We start from the raw sequence: 7,520 nt of genomic DNA, 5'->3' as shown, positions 1-7,520 counted from the left end.
ATTTCCCAAATACTAAGGAGAAAAAGGCAGGGAGGTTTTGAGAGGGATTTGCTTCATCTCTTTCACCCCTCAAGGATTTTATAGACTCCTAAAGGCATGTGTTTAGTAGTAGATGATGCTAGGTTTTTCTTTCAAAGGAAAGACAGAATGAGGTATCAGCAAACGTAAGTAACAACCTCTGACCTCATTCTGTAGGCACTGCTGACGTGAAAATCATTTGCTTGGCATGGGGACTTCCAGGTGTTTCTCAGGAGTGGTGATTCTTAAACCTCCCAATGAGATGGACACGAGATGAAAGTGTCCACCTTTTCCACATCGCATGCGGATGAAAGATTCATTAGCGTTTGTATATTAAAGGCAAAAGGCTGAGCATAGGAGATGGGATGTGTTTCAGGTATGCTTCAGCGCTTATAAATAGGAGCATGCATCAGCAGCCTTTACTCCCTGGCAGAGCTTTTCTAGCCAGCACTCCTTAATAGCTGCAATCTTTTGATTAGCAGTGCTGACTCATGCGTTCTGGGAGCTGCACGGTTCAGATCAATATTTTTTTGTAACCTGCAGTATGCTGGCATTGCCAGCCTTCCTACTTGAAGCGCTGTGTGATCCGCGTGCTTGAGTTTCTGTAGGCATCTGCGGGTACAAGAGAGAGACTCGCCGACCCTTGTGCTGCCCCCGTACCACTGCCCTGCTCCTGCCCTGCCTGCCCACAAGAATCTTTACTGATTGAAAACAGTTGGCGTTTGCAGCTTGCTTTTTTTTTTTTTTTTTTTTTTTAACCTCTGCTCAGGAATCAACTTTTTCCAGTATATAAAACGCTTCTGCTGTTAGGCTTCAGTGTGAGGCTTAAGATTGGTTTGGAAATGGTTTTAGCCTTTGTTCCTCGTGATTCTACCTGTGCCTGCGCCCTGAATCGTAAGCCTCGTCATCCTCGGTCTTGGCATCAAAAGTTCTGCTTGGAGCTGCCTGGAAAAGTGTTTCCCTCTTCCTGAAGTGAAGTGCTTTTCCCCCTAGACATGTGGAGGTGCGATGGCCTGTGGAGCACCGGCACACGCCGATGTGAATGGTCCTGGGTCGTGCCAGGAGGGGAGGGTGTTTGGGGGAACCCTGGGGGTGCTCTCAGCAGGTTTTGCCGAACAGATGTGGTTGCTCTCTGCTGCCTTTACCGCTGTGTTATCTGAAGTTGCTAAGCTTTGGCAGTTTATCAGTAGCTTGCCCTGCAATTTGAAATTATGGTGTTCTTTAATGTGAAGCGATGACCATGCAGAGCTTAAACTGTGAGAATGTTTTGTAGTTGGGTCTTTACAAATACACTATGTATGTGTTGTCTCACATACCATAAACTAAGCCATTTTTAGCTACTTTTGTTTTGGGTGTTGGAACCATGCTTGCTCAGAATAGCTAGACTTCAGTAGGCATTTCAGGTGATGTTTAAAAAAAATCTAAAATAGGTAAAATGTCTGGTTCTGCAAGACGAGATGACAGAATAAAATAAGTACAGAAATACCACTGATACAAAACAGAAGAGCTGAAGAACCTAACCCATAGTGGAGCCTCGTCCTCTGTACCACTGGGTGCATATCTGCTCTGGGATGTTCTTTTTCACGTTGCCTTCCCAGGCAGCAATCCTCCTGGATCCAGGATGCGGTGTTTCTTACTTCGCTTTAAATAATGGAGAGAGATACATAGCCCTGGGCTCCAGGTAGTGTTACAGATATCTGAACAGCCATCCCTTCAGAAAGAAATACCTGTTTAAGAATGTAGCAAAACTTGTCTGTGAGAAGCAGATCAAAGACTCTGTAAACACAAATTAAAAAAAAAAAAGGTGGGGGTAAAGTGGGTCAGGTGCATGACACAATTTTGCGATAAGCTGTTGATAAGCCCCTGCTGCAAATATTTGTCTTTGAAACAGTTATAAGAGGGTGGTTGATCCAGAAGGGAGCCCGGGTTGCTCCGCCGTTGAGGTCTGAGCTGCGGCGTCCCGGCTGGTCGTCCTCGGGAGAGTGCTGGGCGAGGCGTGCATTGGCCAACAGCAGAAGCTTTTCAGCATGTTCCTTAAAACACAGAGGCATGTGAACTGGAAAATCTTTCTACCTCCTTACAGCTTGAGCAAGGACAAGTGAAAAAAATGTGCTTTCTGGGGTTGGGCTGAGGTGGAAGGTGCAGCGAGAAAGTTTCCTTTAACGTGGGAACCATGGATGCACATAGGATGCTCATTTTCTTTTTTTTTTTTTTCTGAATGAGTGGAACATGCATTCAGCTTAGATGTGTTCCTTAGTCTCACGACCTGCACAGTGATTTGAGCACCTTTGGGCTGGGTTTGCCCACAAATGACAAGCAGTGACCGTCTGCATGACAGGTAGCAACGGGGGGGCAGAACAGACAAAAACTATGCACCAGCTAGATACAGAGGATGCCGTAGCAGCGTTAATGGCTAAATGAAAAAGCAAAAATCCCAGCTGTACCTTTGTCTTGCAGCTGAAAACCTTTCCCTTGAGGCTGCAGGATGGTCATCTCAGCCGTCATTCCCCAGGATTATGGAATAGTTGTTTCTGATTTTACCTCTTTTTCTACTTACGGAAAACAAAGTTCAGCTTCTAGGCTCATGTTCAGTTCCCGAAGTTTAGCTCTTGCAATCTAAATTAGACCTGCCCAGGGTGTTTGAGAGGTCAATGCTTTTGGAGACTGCAGTGGAAACTTGTTTGGAGAGAACTGGGGAGAGCTGGAACAATGTCAGATTGTGCTGGGAAAAGCTGCTTCATGTGGGCGTCTTCAAGGAGCAATTACAAAAACAACACTCGCTGTCGGCTGATAGAGCAGAGCAGTGAGTGGATAATAAATACAAAAATCTGCTTTGTGTTCCAGCATCTCAAGATGTAAAGCTTTTCTATTGGAAGGTTGCATGGAGAATGGTAATTTAAAACAGTCACTCTTCCCAACAGCTTGTAGCTACATTTTAAATTTTAATGTTGATGAGTTGGAGATTTATTTATTTTTTTTTTTTAAAAAAGTGTGTATTTTTACAACCATAGAAAAACTTCTGGCCTGTCAGAAAGGTGTGCAGGCATCGAGATCTTGCCCTTTCTCCCCTTCTTACGGCTGCTTGATAGGGGAGGTGGTGCAATTTGTGTACAGACCGTGTGTTTTAAGGCTGCCTGCTGAAATCGTATTGAACTGAGAGGTGCTGTTCCAGGACTGAGTGAGAACAAACACGAGATTAGACACTACAGCTTTCCATCCTTCTCCGAGAAAGGTTGTTTTCACCTGTTGGGTGAAATGAACTTGTTCCCTTAATTGAACAAATGACCTGTGAAATTGTTTCATATAAGCACTCACACCTCGCAGTAAATTTAAACTCGGTTTTAGTCTACTCAGCATCGTGTTCTTGCCTCGCAAACTATTGAATAGATCAATTTTTGACTAATTCTGTTTATCATCCTGAGATTAGATTTGGCAAGCAACATTTGTAACCTGCCACCGTGAAAAATTATTTCCATCTTCATTAAACTTTTCTTCAGTACTCTGCTGTCACTGGAGGATTACAGTTTTCTGCTGAAGAATTTGAAAAGAAATTGCAATGAAAATTGACTGTCAATAGTTTCCTATTAAAATCCCTTGAAATATCAAGGTATGCAAGTTGTTTTGATTCACATGTGTGTCTGTTTAGCAGTGCACAAATAGAAAATACCATTCTTGCCTTGCTAGTTTGCTGAAAAGTATGCAAGCCAACTGACAACAGGAAAGGATAGAAAGAATTTGTTTTTAAACATCAGTTGAATGAAAGCAGAACTGATGTTTCCCCTCTCTTTCAGGGGGTGTTTTCATACATCTTGGTTCCAATGTACTCTCCGTTTTATTAGAGAAAGAGTCTAGTTTCAGCTTGAAAAAATGCCGTATCACATTCACATGCAGTGCCTTTAATTCAGATGGATCTTGGAGACTCTTAGTAGTGTATTGCACAAACTAGCTTAACTTCAGTATTGCCTATCACTAAATGTAATCTGCCCATCCAGAGGCTACGTGTACTGACCCTGCAAAAGGTAAAACCAGGAAACAAAAAAAAAATAATGCGGTATTCAGTTTAAGCTGCTGTGGAAATTTGAGCAGGCAGCATGTTCTGAGGAATTAATTTTGGATAAAGGCTAATCTGCCACCTACTTCTGTGGCTGCTGGAGAGGGGCAGCTCTAAGCAGGGTCCTGACACCGGTAGTATGAAATGCTGTCTGCAGGGGAACCCAGGTCCCTCTCCTCTAACTGCATGGGGAACCTGATAAGAGAGTAAATGCCTCTACCTGCAATTAATCTATATGAATACCTACAATTAATTATGTAGTAAATTTAGCTACTCTGTCAGCTTGCATCTGTTGCTCTGGAGGAGCTCGTGCCTATAAAATACTTTTTTCTGTTGTTACCACCGAAGAGCAAAATTACAGAGAGAGGGTTTCAGGTTGGTCGGTTGTAAGCATGCTTGAGAAACACCACCATATTTTTAAGAGAACGGTGTATCCTTGATAAAAAATTTTGTCTGCTTGATCAGAATATAATGTCTGTGTTTCTACATCAGAAGCAAGCAGGGCATTTGTGGCATCCAGTGGCCTTAATATTTCAAAGTATAGAAAAACAGATGGAAAATTAACTCTCGGTATCTTTTCAGGAAGATGATGATAGCAGCACAAATCCCTGTGTGGAAGTCCCAGTTGCTCGGTCTTTCCTCTTTCCAGCAGCCGGCATGAGGAAGCGGGTCACGGTAACCCCATTGCTCTGGGCCAGCAAGCGTAGGATGCCGAGGCAGGAAAGCAGCCCAAGAGGAGAAAAATCCCTCTGGGGTACACATGGCCAGTGGTCCATTCTTGCACGCCCCGGGATTTTGCATGCTGGTATTTTGCACCGTGGCAGCTGCCATCCCCAGGCACTGTCTGTGGGTCACACAGGAGGTGAGCTCTGGCACCCCTCCCCGGGAGGGCCTGGATGTGCGGGCAGGAGCCCAGCTTTTGCAAACTGCCTTACTCAGTGCTGGCCTTGGTTAACAAACCTCTCCTTTAACAAACCAGGGCCGTGTACCCAGGTCGAATTTCAGCTTGGCTGTGCCCCTTCTCCAGCTCTTCCACCCCAGGTTGTTGAATTCGTGTGCCTGGGACATGCAGCAAGCCCCTGGCCGGTGGCTTGCTTGCCGGTACCTGCTGCGGCGGCGTTGTCCCCAGGGCTGTCGGGGCCTGGCGTGCCAGGGTGGTGGTGCCCGTGGGGACCTGGCTGGGCCACGGCGCAGGCTCTGTGCCTGTCCTGGGTCAAACCTGTGCTCTGCACCGCTGTGGCAGGCAGAGCCGCGGCCGCTGGCGGGGAAGGACCATGCAGGAGGTGGGGGCAGCAGGGCTGCGTGAATGAGGAGCGTCTGGGGAGGAGGGGAAGGAAGCCAGTACCCACTTTGGAGTTGAGAACTGGTACTGATGCTCTGCCCAGCTCTCCCAGCTCTCCCAAAGCAGTGCCAGTACGGCAACCGGCTGTCCTGGCAGCAGCAGCGCAGCGGACATCTACCTGTGGCATCAGCTCCTGCCACGGGACCCCGGTAGGCTGCTGTCGGGGGACCCACTGGTGCAGCGGGACCCTACGGTGGGCAGATGGCTCACTATGGCAGCAGGGAGCCCTCTGCAACACTGGGGTCTGCATAGTGCCGTCCACCGAGGTGGATGCGATGAGCTCGGCTCCCTCCTGCGCCCCAGATGGGGTGCAGCTCTCCTCCAAGGAGTTCCCCTCCACCTCTTCCTCCCTCCCTGGCACAGTCCCATTTTTAATCACGCTTCAGCACCGTCCATCTCAGGCACATGCCAAGTGCCCCGCGTTCCCATCAGAAAATAGAGGAAGTAAGGCCAGTGACGGGGGAGGAGGAGGGAGGGACAAAAAGATACAAAACAAGGCCAGTGTGACTTCAGAAAAAAGATACGTAGAGGAAAGGGAATGGCAAATGCTGCTGGTTAATTGAAGCTGTCCTCGTACAGAGAATCAATCTCCCTTTTCATCAAGCTGTAAGAGAAAAGAAGGCTGCTTGATGCATCTTGTGATCAAGGAATTAAGCCATGCATCTCTGAAACTTGCAGGAAGAGGAGGAAGCCAGAGCTTGTTCAGTCAAAGCAGAAGCCACTCCAGAGAAGAAAGAGATTGCTTGAAGATAGTTTCACTTGATTAGTAAGAATTACCATTCCAAAACATTTGGGTTTGTTTTTTTTTTTTCCAGTAACTGTTTCAGCTGACATTTTGCCACTCTGTCTGTGTAGGTGTATGTGTATACATATAAACATAAATCAGAAAAATCAGACCACTCATTTGTGCTGTTTGTTTATAAACACATGACATGGGAGTAGTTTCTGTCATGCTGTTGGGGCTGGGGGGGGACACCTACGGATGGGGCTTTCTGGAGAGCAGCACTTACCTGTGAAGGACCGGCACAGCTCTGCTGTCATCCTGCACGCAGGTGATGAACCTCACCAGCCAGGGGACACAGCTAATCCAGGCGTCTTTTCAGGAGAACAATTTGGGGCTTCCCTTTGCAGCTGGGGGGAACAGGGTTTCATTCTAACCTCAGGGCCTGGCTGAGATTTGTTTGTGAACATCTGGGAGCTCCGTGACTGGGAGGATTGGCGCCTGTGCTTCAAACCTGCTGATAGCTGTTGTTTGCTTAGCTGTTGTCTGAGCACCTGGACATGGAGCCGTTGGCTTCACAGAGGCGGCTGAATGAAGCAAACAGTGAAGCGTGTATAGAAATAAAGCTTCGGTGCTGAGACCGTGTTAGTTTTTCATGAAGTGTTCTGCTCAGGCGGTGTGATGGGGTTATTTCTTGTGTTGCATTTACGTTCCAGTGACAGTAATTGTCTGAATTCTTGTTGTGAGGGCTAATGTTAAGTACAACTTTTTGTGAATGCCGTAGTTTCTGCGATGGAAATGTTTTACTGGACAGCGTACTTAATTTATTGTTTCACCTGCTATTAAAATCATACATGGTATGAAAACCCATGAACTGTTTTCCAATAGCAATGTTAACCAGTATAATGCTTCTGAAAAGAACGATAAGTAACTACCTGTCTCTGATATACGCAGGAGAATGTGATCAGACAGCAGTGTCCTGAGTTGAAACTGATATGTTTAATATAAAACTTTAAATGCAGCAAGCTTTTTGCATTTTTAAAGAATTTTTTTCTTTGTTTACGTAGAGGTGTTTATATTCCCGGGAAGAGTGAAATGCGTTTAACCAACAATGTGTCTCTTCTCTCTTAGATTACAGAAGTTTGTGGAGCCAAGCGTGTGGGTTATTTTGGTCCTGCTCAATTTTATATTGCTTTGAAGTTAATTGCAGCGGCGCAGTCAGGGTTCCCAGTACGGATTGAGAGCATTAAGAATGGTAAGTAGCAAATTTTGCCTGCAGTGCTATGCACTTGTTTTTCACTTTCTTTAATGCTTGTCAGCTCTCCATGGTGGTAAACCTTTCTTCTGACGTGTCTATGAAGCAGCTGTGTTTTGAGGAGCAGGGAAAG

General features: G+C 46.1%; 1 protein-coding gene across 1 annotated transcript in view; it reads left to right on the top strand.

Moving 5' to 3' along the window:
• The first annotated feature begins 4,726 nt into the window (after positions 1-4,726).
• Positions 4,727-7,520, top strand: part of REPS2 (RALBP1 associated Eps domain containing 2) — a 66,248-nt gene continuing 63,454 nt past the window's right edge. The window contains exons 1-2 of the mRNA XM_009639971.2: positions 4,727-4,744; positions 7,264-7,387. Of these exons, the coding sequence (XP_009638266.1) occupies positions 4,727-4,744; positions 7,264-7,387 (142 nt within the window). The remainder of the gene's footprint in view (positions 4,745-7,263; positions 7,388-7,520) is intronic.

The sequence above is a fragment of the Egretta garzetta genome, unplaced genomic scaffold (genome assembly GCF_000687185.1).
Source record: "Egretta garzetta isolate BGI_Z169 unplaced genomic scaffold, ASM68718v1 scaffold445, whole genome shotgun sequence".
Lineage (NCBI taxonomy): Eukaryota > Metazoa > Chordata > Aves > Pelecaniformes > Ardeidae > Egretta > Egretta garzetta.
The sequence above is the reverse complement of the archived record's forward strand: the minus strand, read 5'-3'. Positions and strand labels throughout refer to the sequence as shown.